General features: G+C 38.0%; 1 protein-coding gene across 1 annotated transcript; it reads right to left on the bottom strand.

Annotated features, from left to right (window-relative positions):
- Positions 1–4,269: 4,269 nt before the first annotated feature.
- Positions 4,270–11,284, bottom strand: LOC115967765 (serine/threonine-protein phosphatase 7 long form homolog). Its single transcript, XM_031086900.1, has 6 exons — positions 11,069–11,284; positions 6,649–6,740; positions 5,756–6,537; positions 5,558–5,645; positions 4,973–5,368; positions 4,270–4,879 (listed from the first exon to the last, which is right to left on the bottom strand). Exons 3-6 carry the CDS (start codon positions 6,022–6,024, stop codon positions 4,607–4,609), a joined length of 1,026 nt encoding a protein of 341 aa, XP_030942760.1. The 5' UTR covers positions 6,025–6,537; positions 6,649–6,740; positions 11,069–11,284; the 3' UTR covers positions 4,270–4,606.
- Positions 11,285–15,703: the final 4,419 nt, after the last annotated feature.

Below are 15,703 nucleotides of genomic sequence, written 5' to 3'. Positions count from 1 at the left end.
ACATGAGAACACAGGTGCTTTGCACCTTCTACTGAGAATTGTCTTCCATCAATATATAGAGTGCACAGACAAATCAAAAAGGAAAAAAACCACCACACCCTCAACAACAATGGAAAAAAGTTCATCTCATTTTTTTTTCATAATAGCCCAGTGCTAAGCAAGATTACATAATACTCACCAAATAATACATGGGCTAAGTTATTATTTTCCATGTACTCATAGACTAACAATAATTGCTCCCCTTCAATACAACATCCATAAAGCTTCACCAGATTTGGGTGTTGCAAACAAGAAATCATGCCTATTTCATTTAAATATTCACAATTTCCTTGCTTTGATTTAGATGAGAGTTGCTTAACTGCTATGACAGTACCATCAGGTAGTTCACCCTGCACCGAACCTTATCGGATAAGCAGGAAAATCAATACTCAATGGGATCAGCCATGTAAGAGTAATACCTTTTTTTTTTTTTGCTAAACATTTGCTAAACGAGTAATACCTCGTACACAGGACCAAAATGACCTTCTCAAATTTTGTTGGCAGAATAGCAATCATTAGTGGCTGCTTTTATTTTTTTTGAAGGTAAAAGTTCTTCTTTGCTAATTTAGTCCTGTAATATCTGTTCCAGGAGGCATATATGAAGCCGTATGATAAGGAATTGTCAGTTTTCTTTGTAATTACTTTCATGATTCACACTTAAGGAAAGATGATATGCTCATATGAAAATTATATGCTCAGGTGCATAAAAATTGTAAATTTTCATTGTAACTGCACTGAAATTAATCATTACTTGAATAAGAAATTGAGAATTCAATTCAGTAAAAAAGAAATCAACCCTAACAATTTAACACGACAAAATTTTGAAGAAAAAAAAAATTGTAAGAAGTTTCATATACTCTGATAAATTACATATTGTCCCAACTGCCATGTCTTTCAAGGCACTATCAACCTGGTCCCCAGAATTTATGGCAGACCATAACAAGGAAATTGCCTTTCTTGGATCCGATCTATCAACTGCAGTTGGAGAAACAAACATTTAATAATATATATAATCAATACAGAATGGAAAATAACAAAAATTCCAGACGGGAAATCTTCAAACATGAAAACTATCCAATTTTTATGGAAGAAAGGTCAGTCTCTAAAATCTGTATGATCAGCACAGTTCAGTTTCATTCTCTTTGGCTATTCTTCAAATTTTTTGATAAATGTTTCCTTCATTACTACTTCTCTTTTCTCACAATATTTTTAAGATAAGCTTCGTAACAAGAACCAAATCAATAACATTCAAGAACCAGGAAATTCCAAAAAGCAAAGATAACTTGCAATTCAATTCAATCAATCAGAATCCAGAAAAAAAACCCATTAGTCTAAACCATATGAAAGCACAAAAAAAATCTCAGGGACAGCATCATCGGCCTCAACTTCCGTGCCAGTGGTGGCATGGAAAAGCCCATCTTGTTGTTGTTCCACATAGCCTTTTCTTAAAATTCAAATCTGGCAGTCACTTTCCTGAGAAAATCTTCAAACCCTTTTCTTGAATTTCCAAGAAAAGTGTTTTTTTTTTTTTTTTTGTTTCTTTCAGTTGTTGGAGAACCACTTTCTATTTAAGGATAACTTAGAGCATTCAGGAAGAGAGAGTTTCAGATCAGGTTTTCTGGGGAAAAACATACCCCTGGCACAGAAAGGTACCAGGCCACAGACTGCATATATGGAAGAAAAGATTATGTATTCAATATATTACAAGACTACATACGCAATCCCAGAAAATTCTCAAGTACCTACCCCAGATAAGACCCTAATTGAACTACAAACAATCAGCCTTAGTTACCTACCCTAGAGAAGACCCTACTTGAACCACAAACAATCAGCCTCAGTTCCCTAACCTATCAATGTCTAAATTCAAACTCCACATTAGCAATATGCTCTATCAACTATTTGTGCATCTATATAGAGCAAACTAAGAACAGAGTTTTCATTTTTCAACAAATAGATTACACTGTCCATATTGGGAGAGAACATCCCAGCAATGCAGAATTATCAAAATAAGGGAGTCGAAAACTGAAATGTCCAAAGTCAACCATTAAAAAAATGTAGTAATAATAATAATCATAAATAGACAATTTAAACTTAATGAAATTACAAGCAGTTGCATACCAACAAACCTTGCTGATCTAGAAAGGCAGCAACACATCTTGTCTGGTACTTTAGAGGTGAAGTGATTCTCTTGAACTCAGTCTGTTGGCATTTGGACCATGATTAGACTTGAAAATTTAAAGCAAAATAAAGGGAAGATAAGACAATGAGCACTATCAATGACTCAAACACAATTTACGTTTGAAATTTCACGGTATCTCAACCATTTGCTCATTATTATGTACACATATACTTTCTAATAACAATACAAGTACAAAACAAGGATATTTGTAAATCCCATGAAGAAGGCCATTGCAAAATTCAACTCCTTTTATACTGAAGCTTGGAGTTGTACTTGTGCTTATTGAAACAACAAAGAAGTTACTCAACTCATATCACCATGATGCAAACCACAAAATACTCGTGTAGTTTAGTTTCTGGTATAAAGAGACATAGAGATATAATAGAGATGAGAAACAGCAAAGAAACCTATTCCATACCCAGTTCACAAAGCTTCCAACTAAATATTGATAAATACAAAGCTTCCATATATTTATCAAAGATGTAAACCAATATCAGGCATATATGTTTATGTCAACAAAATATACATATTTCCAGAATCACACTTGTGCAGTGATTAGATGATAAAGCCACCCTTATGTTGAACCGTACAAGCAAACAAAGAAACATGCCAACCAAAATAATGTATCATATTTTGTCTGTGGGACTCACAGGAGAATCCTTAGCAACAAGAAATGAGGAAGCACTTGTGAGTCGTGTTGCTAGCATCCAGCACTTGTAAGCATCTCTCTTAGTAGCTACAGACCACTTGGGTTTTTCCTGTGTTTTCAACCCAAAATTTGCTTTCACAGCAGACTAAGGAATGCAGTAAAAGCTAAAGAAAGTACTGAATAATGACCATCATCACTGCCTCAAATTTGTTTGGAAAAAATAAATAAACGAACTAGTCAATCACAAAAAAAGGTTTTGCTAACAATAGCAAAAAGTTAATGTCACATACAGTGAATCTATTCCAAACAACCTACCAAATACATACATACACACACATATAGAACCTGCCAATTTTTCTAATCCACACACACATATAGAACCCGTCAAATACAACCTGCCAAATACATACACACACATATAGAACATCCCAATTTTTCTGATCCACACACACATATAGAACCTGTCAAATTCAACCTGCCAAATACATACACACACATAGAAATTCAAATATTGCACAATAATGAATCTCAATCGAGAGTCAGCCACAAGTATCACAATGGAACACAAATCAATGACAAGTCCTGCCCCTCACAATATTGGCTCAAATCAATGACAAAATTTAAAAATTCAATATGGCAAATGAATCAATCCAAAAAGAATGTTATATGAAGGGGTTTTTTCCTTGAGCTCAAGTGTATCTAAGTTTTTATTGTAGACATGACTACCTTTTGGCGAAATACCACCTTCTCCTAAATTTACTAGCAAAAAAAACAGTTGTACAACTGAAACATAATTTACATAAGTTACTCTATAGATCTCAAATGGAAATTTCTGAAGTTCATTGGCAGAATTTTGCAAGTTACGAACAAAAAATATATCAGATTGTAAGCCCAAATGTTCATGTTCATTGCCAAAATATATGTGCTACTATATATATATATCACCAAAGAACAAGAAGATCCTATACATGACAAAAAGATCCTACACCATTACAAACCCAAAGTAGCACAAATTCTTGCCCATTCTTGAATCATTCTCGTTTTCTTCTCCTCACCGGTTCCTTGACTGGTCTCACCTTGCCTGAAAAGAACACAACAAGAACACAACACAAGCAAATATTAATATGCAAATGATTTAACTATAAAGCGATGTATATGTAATCGGTATAGAATCAAACTATAGTACCATGTCCAGTCCCACAGTCAGGAGGATGTGTCCGTGTGCGTTGCGGCCTTCGTGGCCGATCCTCGATGTGCAAAGGCTCTGGTGGGGGGGTGGGTATCTTTGTCTGGATAAACTCGGTATGCACAAACTCAGGGGGGACAGCAACAGGGGTGGGTCGCCCAGGAGTGGGCATGAACCTCATCTCATCTCTATCATCTAAAACTGCGGGGGCAAGACCGGCAGTCAGTGGGGGAGACGTACGGGTGGTGGGCAACAGAGATGTACTAGGGGGTGTGGGTGGGCAAGTACCATCGCTCCTCATGGATGGGGACCCAAATGTGTCTCTATGGGCAAACATATGGGATGGACCCGCATCATCGTGTGCCATGGAGCCTACGTCATAAGCAATGTCGTCCCACATCTCATCTGTTGTCTGACTTGCTTCCTCCATGGTGTGGTCATGCACGGGTGTGTGGCGCCGAGTAGATGTGGGCACGGGTGTGTGACGCCGACTAGATGTGGGCACGGGTGTGTGACGCGAACCAGATGTAGGACGCTGAGCAGATGTGGGACGTCAACTAGATGTGGGCACGGGTGTGTGACGCTGACCAGATGTGGGAGGCCGACTAGATGTATGACGCTGGCTAGATTGACATCCTCCACGCCCTTGACGTCCACTTGCTTGCCGACCACGTCGTACAGCTGGTTCACTTGTGTTGCCCACGTTACGTGCATGGTCCAAGGATAACCGACCGATCTCTTCAACAGCTTGCAAGGCATTAATACAGTCGGTGTAGATCTCAGACCCTGGTTCGCACTTCGTTATAATGTGCAACTGTGATTCAACCTGTCAGAAATATACAAGAGGGTAGTTTAGTAGGTTTAACTAAACTATGCGAACCAAAGTACATTTATAACGAAACAGTCTTTGTAAATTTACCAAAGTGTCCCAGTACGAAGTCTCTTTTGTAATATGGCGAATAGTGCGGGGACGAAACCAAACCAAATACTCGTCATTGTAGTTCATCTCCCCGTGAAAGGCCGGTGCATCGGCAATTCTGGCGTGCACAGCCCATTTAGCAATATGCGGGGCATGTATTCGGGCCCAATCTTTTTCGTGCTTGCCCTGGAGGGTGATCTTGTGCAGTTCAATTGAAGTATCAACATTTCCTGGTATGCCTTGCTTCATCCCAAACTGTCGGAGAACATGTTCGGGATGATGGCCTTCAACCACCCAAAAATGTATCAGCGGCACAATAGACCTCCATATACGTTGGCCTGCCGTACAATATGCGGGTTGAGAACGCAAATAATTTCTGTACGGCTCCCAAACAATCTGCAATGATTCAACAGATGCAAACAACCATATTAACAATATAATTAGAAAAAATATGTAACGAATGTGAACAATACATGTAACTCTGAAATTAAGAATGTTTTTTTTTTTTTTTTTGATAAGTAAGAAAGATATATAATTAAGAATGTTTATTCACTCCAAAGTGAATTGTAAGTACAAAAACGATACCTGATTTGGCCGCAGTGAAGTAAGTGACACACGATAGGCACGTAGGACGTGCATCGAATGTTCAGTTGTTATCTTAGCCCCTTTCCATCTAGCAAACAACACAGACATAACCTTCATATTAGTTACTTACATAATTCCCATGCGAACAAAGTTAATGAGGAAAAGGAAAATCAGTACATATGCTAAGATGCTACATACCTGACAGCAAGTGGACCTGGAGGCAGTGCCTGGTGTGGATGCCTCATCACAGGACATATGTGGGGAAACCTCGCCCACGCCCACAACTGCACCAATAGTAGTGCACCCCCAATCTGCTTGGCTGTCTTCTCTGATGCCTTACAGAGGTGTCTATAGAGCCAACTTAGTGCTGCACTACCCCAACTATACTTCTTTCCGTTGCTGATTGGATCGAAATATTGCAAATACCTAACTGAGATCCGTTCTCCAGACTTATCCATAAATAGCATACCACCTAACAACTCCAATATGTAAAAACGAGCATACTTCTGCACAAGCGCCTCAGGGGCGTCAACCGGGAGAGGGTCGTGAAACTAATCCTCAAGCCATTTGGCTTTTATGCTCGCCCCTTCCAGCACTCCAGTGTTCTTTCTGTTGTTTCTAAGTTCTCTATTTGGCGGTATACGCCCTAGCAATCTTCTGCAGACGTCACGCCAACTGCCTGTCGAGGGTATAGATTCCACCAACGGCAAGCCATCTACAGGTACCCCCATTATAACCTCCATATCTTGTAGTGTGATGGTCATCTCACCGTGGGGCAAGTGAAATGAGTGCGTCTCCGGCCGCCATCTCTCCACCAACGCTGTGATCAATGCGTGGTCAATGTCCATATGTGGGACCCGAAGCAGCCCATCTAACCCCGCATCAGTGATATAAGCGAGAATTCGTGGATCTAACCCATCTACCCCTCCTTCAAGCAGACCTTTGTCTCGGTGACGACAAGTCAATACACCTGGCACTTCCTGCAAATAGAGCAGCGTAGTATTAATAATAATTACAGTACCACATAATAAGTACGCTTCAAAGTTAAATTCTGCCCATCTTTCGACTACATATATTGAACAAGTGCATACCTCGCCTTCCAAATGAGCATCCAAAAGCAAACTTGAACGATGCTTATCCTGCCTCGTGCACAAAGTCTGTATAGCTCCATGTGGGTCCATATCTGGCATTTGGAAACAACATCAAGACAGTCTTATTTATTTATTTTTAATTATAAACAAATTTGTCTGAAAATGGCAACATTATTCATCTAATACAGTCTTTCACTGATTTAATAAATTATTTTAGAAAAGTTAGTTATCAAAGCATGTGTTTCGACAATTGATTCATTTAACAAATTAACATTTCTTTTGATAAATTAACATAGTATCAAAGCATGTGTTTCTACAATTGAAACTTATCTCTACACTACTAAAATAAATTATAAATAACATAAAAATGTGTTAAAATAATAATTAAATTCACTATTTTTTAACATGAGACAGAACTTTTTATCGTGCAATGTGTGCATGTGCGTGAGTGCGTGAAAAGATTTGTGCAGCTCATGGGTCCGGGATACAATTATAATTTTCCGAGTAACATTGGAAAGATATACATTTGGACCACAATACCAAGTTCCCGTTCACATTGGCAATCAGTATTCTCAAAACCATATCAGTTTCCTTAAAGAATAAGAGATTGCAGTCATTAATAAATTTTAATTGATTTAATTAGTACAAAATCTTGAAATAAATTTTGATGCTGTCACTTTTCGCCATTTGGGTTATTTACATACCAATCACACCCAAAAAATGCCAAAAATGTAAGCACATCATGGGTAGTTCAATTTTCTTCTCAAATATAGAGTTTCAATGGCTTATTGACTTGAATAAAATGAATTACAAAAAAATTTTGAGTACGCGATTGTGTGGTGCAATAACATTCTTCACAATACAAATTGCATAAATTCTCTTTTTAATAAATCTAAAATATTCAAATAAACTTGCATATTCACATTTGCATTAACCCAGTATGCTGAAAAAAATATTGGAGACAAAAGCCACTGCCATTCTTGAACAGAAAGAAGCAGCAGAAAGAATGAAAGAAAACAAAATCAAACAGAAAATGAAGAAACAATAAAATTCCAGCAATTATGAAATAATAGCACCACAAGTATGGACTGAGGTGTGAGCCTTGTCTTCCTTAACTATATTTAGCAGAAAGAATAACATCTTCCATGATATGCGTATTGAACAATGTTGGAAAGATCAATACATGGGGAGGGAAACTACAAAGTACAAATCATGGAGAACCATACAAGACCAAAACGATCACAAATGTTGCTTCTTATTTTTATAAGTGCAAATTCAACCAACAAGTTACAAGCTTTCCTCTTCACATGGTTAGCTTGCTGCTTTAGACTTGAAAAGAATGAGACTTGAGAGTATTAACTCTAAAGTTTTAAGGATTATTAGAAGTTCACCGTTGTATAAAGAAGAGAATAACAGATTTCCATATGTTAGTTTCAAAAAGAAAGAAAAACCTATGAAATTCTTCCAACTTGAAATTTGAGCTCTAGTTGCATATATTGTCTGGCTGTGAGTCTATGACATCAAATGGTGGACTAAGATCTCAACAGAAGGGGAACAAAAACAAAGACAAAAACGAACTAAGTACATGCATGTATGACTTCAATACTATGTTAATTGTTTGAGTATCTATTTCTAATTTAAGAACAAAACTATACCTTAAGGTAATCCTAAAAGGTAGAGTCACAAAAAGGTAAAATTAATTAATTTCACCTATAGCTAATATTAAGTGTGATGGTGCTAATAACTAATACTCCAATATGTCTCAGTTAGCAAACATATTACTGACTGAGAAACTAGAGCCTAAGATTTCAGACCCGTCTTATCAAACTACAAGTTAAAGACTGAAAGGATGGAAACTACTACAAATGATGTTTTCAATTTTGGGGTTGTGCTACTTCAACTTTTGACAGGAAGAAAGCCAGAATCTCTGTTTAAAGAGGTATGCTCTATTTAACATGTTGTCTCCCATATAGTTTAGCATGTTACTATTTTATAAGTAGTTTTTTCACCTAAGATGGTAAATTCCAGCGGATTAGCTAAATATATTTCTATTGTCAATTGTCACTGATACAGGCAAGGAATGCAATAATGAAAGGAGGAAGCATAAGTGCCATGGCAGATCCATGCTTAAGTGGGGCTTATATTGTAACTGAATTTCAAAATGTATTATCGATAGCTGTTCAATGTACTACTCCAAATGAACAAGAAAGACCAAACATGGAAGAAGTCTTACAGAAACTTGAAGAAACCCATATTTTAAGTCTAAACTTCAAATCCAATTGCAAGAATTGTTGAAAAAAAAAAAATGTTTGGAAGTTGGAACCAGCAATGCTACAAAATATGTTTTATGGATTTGTATTATATATTTCTCATTATAAAATTAAGTGCCAACAATGGTCAGTCTTGCACACATAGAATTGATAGGTCTGGTCCTGAACGGTTCAATGATGGGATCAGCCTAAGGGATTGGCTTAAACCTGGGCATAGTAAACTAAACAAAGCTAAAAGTGTGCTTATATTCAGGCAGATTGTGGAGTTAGTGGATTTTGCACACTCTCAAGGAGTTGTCTTAAATGACTTACGGCCATCTTGTTTCTTTTTACTGCAATCAAGTAGAGTTAAATACACTGGTTCTTCTACTTGATGTGAGAGAATTAGAGGGTGTGATGTGTCAAGAATCATTTCGGAAAAGGCCATTGGAACAAAATGAGCATGCCTACCTTAGCAGCGAAGAATATGTGAGGAAATGAATTCTATTAAACAACAGCCTTACTTCATGACTAATGGTGGCTTCAGTACTAAATCAATGAAAGAGACTGAAATTTCAATCACTGGTCCAGAAGATTCAGGACAAACTGAACTTCAGTCTCAAAACAATTCCAGCTGCCAAAATAAATCACTGGCTGCACAGCAGACTAGATTTTTATGATTCATGTTGTTACTTTCAAAAATTGAAAATAACCCAGCTGCTAAAGTACAGTTGAATAAAGTTTTTTATTTATTTTAATTTTATGTCTTGGCCTTTTCAAGTTCCAATGAATGACAATTCCTTGTTCATTTCTTTTCTCAGAACCCCAAGTTCTGGTAATGAAATTTTAGGACGATTTGAAATTCTGGGTTTTGTGAATTTTTCAAGAAAGCAGTGTGTGAGGCAGCTCCAACTAAGAAAGCAGACTCAGCTACAAAGAGGGCTCGTCAAGCTGAGAAAAGGCGCATCTACAACAAACCCCGCAAATCTGAAATCAAGACCCGCATGAAGAAGGTGCTTATTATACATTCTTGTAAAGAGGACTATGTTTAATTCTATTTTTGTTGTGGGCTCGCACTTTATCTGGTTTTAGGATAGTTTTTATGTTCGATTGTTCAGTAAAAGGCTTCTAGATATCAGTGATGATATAATGATATTAGAGCTAATGAGCTCTGGCTCGAATGGCTTCTTCCCTTGTAAGAGCAAGGTAGGGGGTGTGGTTGTGGGTTCAAGACCCATACAAGGTGTGTGTGTAAATTACCAATATATAGAAAAATTAATGGTATAATGATGTTTTATATATTATTTCAAACTGAAAATTTCCTTTTAGATTATGAAGCTATGTATCAAATCATCTTGATATGAAACTTCTCTTTTTGTTTAAGAATCATTAACAGGGTCACGATAAAGATCAAAGATCTGCTTTTCTTCAAATTAGTGTGATCTATCTACTATAACATGAAAGGCACTTCCTCCTATCAACATTGGCAGCCTGACGATTCTCAGCACAACTTTGGAGACCTAAATTCTTATGATTTTTATTTCTTGTTTTTGTTGTTGTTCTTCTTCTATATTTCATGTGTGGTTAAACTAAATCAAATAAAAGGGTAAAGTTTATGCACAATATCTTAGGTGCTTAGGTACAATATATGTTTCCCAATTATGTTCAAACACAGCTGCATTGAAGTTACTTGTCTTTGGAAATATAATATTGTTTGTGTTTCATTGGTCAATGCAACCATGTGTTTGTATTTATTTGGGGAACCTAATGTACAAAACTTATTTTTGCCTAAATTTTGTCCCAAATTAAAATATCCTTTTTAATTTTTAATTTTTAATTTTATGTTTGGTCCATATCTGAATGAAACATCCATGTCGATATCTACATTGGTATCATTCCTATATCTTTAAATTATTGAGGTAGAATTTGGGGTTTCAATCCGTAGGCCTCATTATTTGCTGACTTTCATGGACAGAACCTTTCATGAGTGAATCCAGAATTGAACCCAAAAGACAAGCACAACCAGACCAACATTCTAGTAATCACCGAAAAATATAAATTAACTAACTAACTAAATTGATCAAAACCCAGAATCAAACTATGCATAAAAATAACAAATTTACAAAAAAAAAATACCCACAAGCTGAACATGCAAGCTGAGCGAGACATACCTTGTGAGAGGGAGACCGAGAGCGAGACGGAGACGGAGACGGAGAATGAAGCAGATCGCGAGATTGAGAGGGAGAATGAGAGTATTTGCGAGATTGAGAGGGAGAATTAGAGTATTTGTGTGGAAATAGCTTTAGATTGAAAGGGAGATAGCGAGATTGAAATAGCTTTAGATTGAAAGGGAGATAGCGAGATTGAGAGGTTTGGTTTGTGGGTATGTTTTGGGATTTTTTTAGAAAATAACTATAAAATCTAAACAATATCATTAGTTAGCAAACGTTTCAAACTATTTTGGTTTATAATTCGAGTTTGGTGGAGTCGATTTGTGGGTTGTAAAATCGAGTTTAGTATACTCGATTTTCCTTTTTTGCAGCAGATGACGCGGGGAAACGGCGTACAGAAATCGAGTTAAATAAACTCGATTTCTATGCATACAACCCGAGTCTAATATACTTGGTTTTTACACATAGAAATCGAGTCCGTTGGACTCGATTTCTGTGTATAAAAAACGAGTCTATTAGACTCGGTTTATATGTACAAAAACCAAGTCTAATAGACTCGGTTTTTCTACACAGAAATCAAGTCCTGGACTTGGTTTCTATTTTCTTTTGCCACACGTAGAACTCAACAAAACTCTCTCATTCCCTCCCACACTCACAGTGCGTCCATTCCATCGGTCTCAGCTCCGCTTTCTGATCCGGCTCCGTCGCCGTTCTGTCGCACTCATTCCCTCTCTTCAGCTCCGTCCTTCTCCATCGCCGTCGGCCCTCCATCTCGCTCCGTCTTAGTCTCAGCTCCGGCCTCTCACTCTCCGTCGTCGTCATAGAAACCGAGTCCATTGGACTCGGTTAGGCTACTGCAGTACTGAACGTAGGCGAGTATATTTGATTTTTTCCCTGCACCTTCTGATTTCATTTTTTCTTCCCTGCACCTTCTGATTTCATTTTTTCTTGTTCTTGAGTCTTCTGATCAATTGCAATTCATTTTTTCTTGTTCTTATTGAGTGTTGGAACGACTGGTTTTGTCAATTTTTCCCTGCACCTTCCCTGCACCTTCTGATTCTTCAGTCAGGAACGAGTGGTTCTGCAGACAAAGAAACCGAGTTCAAAGGAGTCGGTTTCTAAGCCTGAAAAACAAGTTCATTGAACTCGGTTTTCAAGCCTGGAAATCGAGTTCAACGCTGTCGGTTTCCAAGCCTGGAAACCGAGTTCATTAAACTCGTTTTTCAGGCTTAGAAATCGACAGAGTTAAACTCGATTTCTGCCTACGTGGCCACTCCGCCAACCTCAGCTAAAAACCCAGAAATCGACCCTCCTTAACTCGAATTGCTAGAAACCAAAATAGTTTAAAACGTTTCCTAACTAATGATATTGTTTGGGTTTTGTTGTTATTTTCTAAAAAATCCCTATGTTTTGCTCTGGGTAACAGATGGTATAAGCTCTGGGAACATATGGTTTAGCTGTGGGGTAATAGGGAGACAATGGTGGGCGGAGTACTCGAGCCTCAGGAGCTCGGGTACCAAGTTTATTTTTAAAATTTTTCTGTTCCAACGTCAGGTGCCACGTTGGAACAGAAAAATGGGGTACTCGAGCTCACCAAGCTCGAGTACCACAAAAAGTGGTATTTTTCCAATTATTTTCGAAACAGTGCTCTGTTGCTAAATATTTCAAAAATTGATGCTAATGGGCCAAAATGGCCAATAAAGAAACTCACATACTATAAGAAGCCCAAAGCGAAGAAAACAAACACGCTGAAAACACTTCTAACATCAAGGGAATAGAGTAGTAATGCCCCTGGGTTTTCCTTCGGTGGGGATTTGGTGGGCGAAGAGAATGGTGGGGCACTTCACCAGAGCTCTAATGGAATGTGGAGGAGGCTTACACTAATTTCAACCAACACGATGGCTATGGAGGAACATGCAGATGAGTAAGGACCAAAGAGAAAGCTCCTGGCACCATTGGATCCGAATGTTCTGCAGGGAAAAAGGCTGAAGTCTGATACAGATGAGGTTTGCTTGGGTAAGATATTCATTCAAAAACAATATCTGGGATCGGCGGAGGTTGCTCTGCAACCCCGCCGGGTCCAATGAGTATTATGAGTTGGAATTGCCGAGGGCTTGGAAACCCTTGGGCAGTTCAGGCCCTGAAAAGGGTAATTCGGAGAGAAGATCCCAAGTTGGTTTTTCTCGTGGAAACCAAATTATAAAAGGAAGAAATGAAGAAAGTACAAGAGGAAATTGGTATGTTACAAGGAATAGCAGTGTCAAGTGTAGGCAGATGTGGTGGATTAGCATTACTATGGAAGCCTGATATGAATGTCTCAATTCGTTTCCTCAACCGGTGGTATATTGATGCTTTGGTTGATTCTAGGGGTGAGATTGGAGTGTGGAGATTCACAGGTTTTTATGGAAACCCAGAAACACATAGGAGAGTTAAGTCTTGGGAATTGATAAAACAACCCATGGGTGTGCATTGGAGATTTTAATGAAATCTTAATTATCAATGAGAAGGAAGGAGGAGTGGACAGATCTAGTAGACAAATTGCAAATTTTCTGCAATGCTTGGAATGTACTGTATTAAGGGATTTGGGCTTTACAGGATCATGGTACACATGGGCTGGGGATAGAAGGGATTATGTATGTATTAGAGCAAGGATTGATAGAGCAGTAGCAACAACAGAATGGCATGGGAAATTTCCACAGGCAAGATTGTTTCACCTAGCAAATTTGGCCTCTGATCATTCTATCCTTCTACTGAAGTTGGAACAAGTCCCACAACATACAGAGAGTAAGAAACTCTTTCGATTTGAATCTATGTGGCTTAAGCATGAACAGTGTGAGGAGGTGGTAAAGGAGGCATGGGAAACAAGGTGGCAAGTGGGAAGGGATAACTCCATTGAATGTTGTGTTGAAAACTGTAGGATAGCGTTAACTAGATGGAATTCAAAGGTCTTCAACCATGTGGGAAAGAATATAGAATGAATGCACGGGAGATCACACACACTAGAGGCACAAGCAGTTGGTCTCTTCAATCAAGACCAGATAGTGGAGACTAGAAAGGAGCTAAATAAACCATATGCTATTGAGGAAGACATGTGGCATAAGAGATCACAAAGTAATTGGGTAAAATCAGGAGATAAGACACTCGATTTTTTCATGAGAAAGCATCCAGCAGGAGACAGAAGAATAGTGTCCTTGGGTTGATGGATGAGTCTAATCAATGGCAAGAGGACCCAGAGGTGGTGAAGAACATTGCAATCAATTATTATCAAAATTTACTTAGCACCTCCCATAATGTTATCCAAGAAGAACTCCTCTGATTTATTGATGCTAGGGTGTCAGAACCTATGAATGCATTACTTATTAGAGAGTTCCAACTAGTAGAGGTGAGGAAAGCTTTGAAGCAAATGCACCCAATGAAAGCCCCAAGATTAGACAGTATGAATCCTCTCTTTTATCAACATTTTTGGCCTACTGTTGGAGAGTGCGTAACAAAGTGTGTGTTGGATTTTTTGAATTTGGGGGTTATACCACCAAAATTTAATGAAACTCACATCATACTTGTTCCTAAGGTTAAAAGTCCAAAAAAAATTATTGAATACCGCCCCACCAGTTTGAGTAATGTTGTCTCTAGGATCGCTTCAAAAGTCTTAGCAAATAGACTAAAGTTGTACTACCAACTATCATTAGCGAAAACCAAAGTGCTTTCATGACAAATAGACTCATCACAGATAACATTTTGGTAGCTTTTGAGGTTATGAATCACATTAGTCAAAAGAGAGGGGGTTTGATAGGGGAAATGGTTTTGAAGTTAGATATGAGTAAAGCATATAACAGAGTTGATTGGGGAGGTTTGGAACAAATTATGATAAGAATGGGGTTTCACTCAAGGTGGATTAAAATTATTATGCAATGTCTATCCTTTGTAACCTACTCTATCCGAATTAATTAGGTTCCCCAAGGGCATACAACTCCAACACGGAGTTTATGCCAAGGTGACCCACTCTCTCCCTATTTGTTTTTGTTGTGCGTAGAGAGTTTATCATCTTTGATCCGAAAAGCTACTATAGAGGACAAGATTCATGGCATCTCTATTTGTAGGCGAGGGTCACAACTATCCCATTTATTCTTTGTAGATAATAACTTGCTGTTTTGCCAAGCAACTTCAGCAAAATGCGAAGAACTCATAAGAGTTCTACAAGTGTATGAACTTTCCACAAGCCAACAACTTAATCAAGAAAGGACCTCTTTGTTTTTTAGCAGAAACACACCACCACACACTCAAGAGCATATTAAACAACTATTTGGCGCTGAGGTTATCAAGCAGCATGAGAAATACCTAGGCTTGCCTTCGCTAGTGGGAAGATCAAAGCGAAACACATTCTAACAGTTGAAAGAACTTTTGGCTAATAAGCTCTCCGGGTGGAAGGAGAAACTATTATCCAATGCAGATAAAGAAGTACTTATTTAGGCTATTGCACAAGCTATTCTTGCACACACTATGAGCTATTTCTTGTTGCCAAAAAAATTTGTGTGATGAGATGACAAGCATAGTTTGGAATTTCTGGTGGGGGCAGAAAGAAGACGAGAGAAAAATGGCATGGTTGAAATGGTATAAGCTATGTGAGCCAAAATTCAA

This window comes from Quercus lobata, chromosome 11 (assembly GCF_001633185.2).
Source record: "Quercus lobata isolate SW786 chromosome 11, ValleyOak3.0 Primary Assembly, whole genome shotgun sequence".
NCBI classification, from domain to species: domain Eukaryota; kingdom Viridiplantae; phylum Streptophyta; class Magnoliopsida; order Fagales; family Fagaceae; genus Quercus; species Quercus lobata.
The sequence above is the reverse complement of the archived record's forward strand: the minus strand, read 5'-3'. Positions and strand labels throughout refer to the sequence as shown.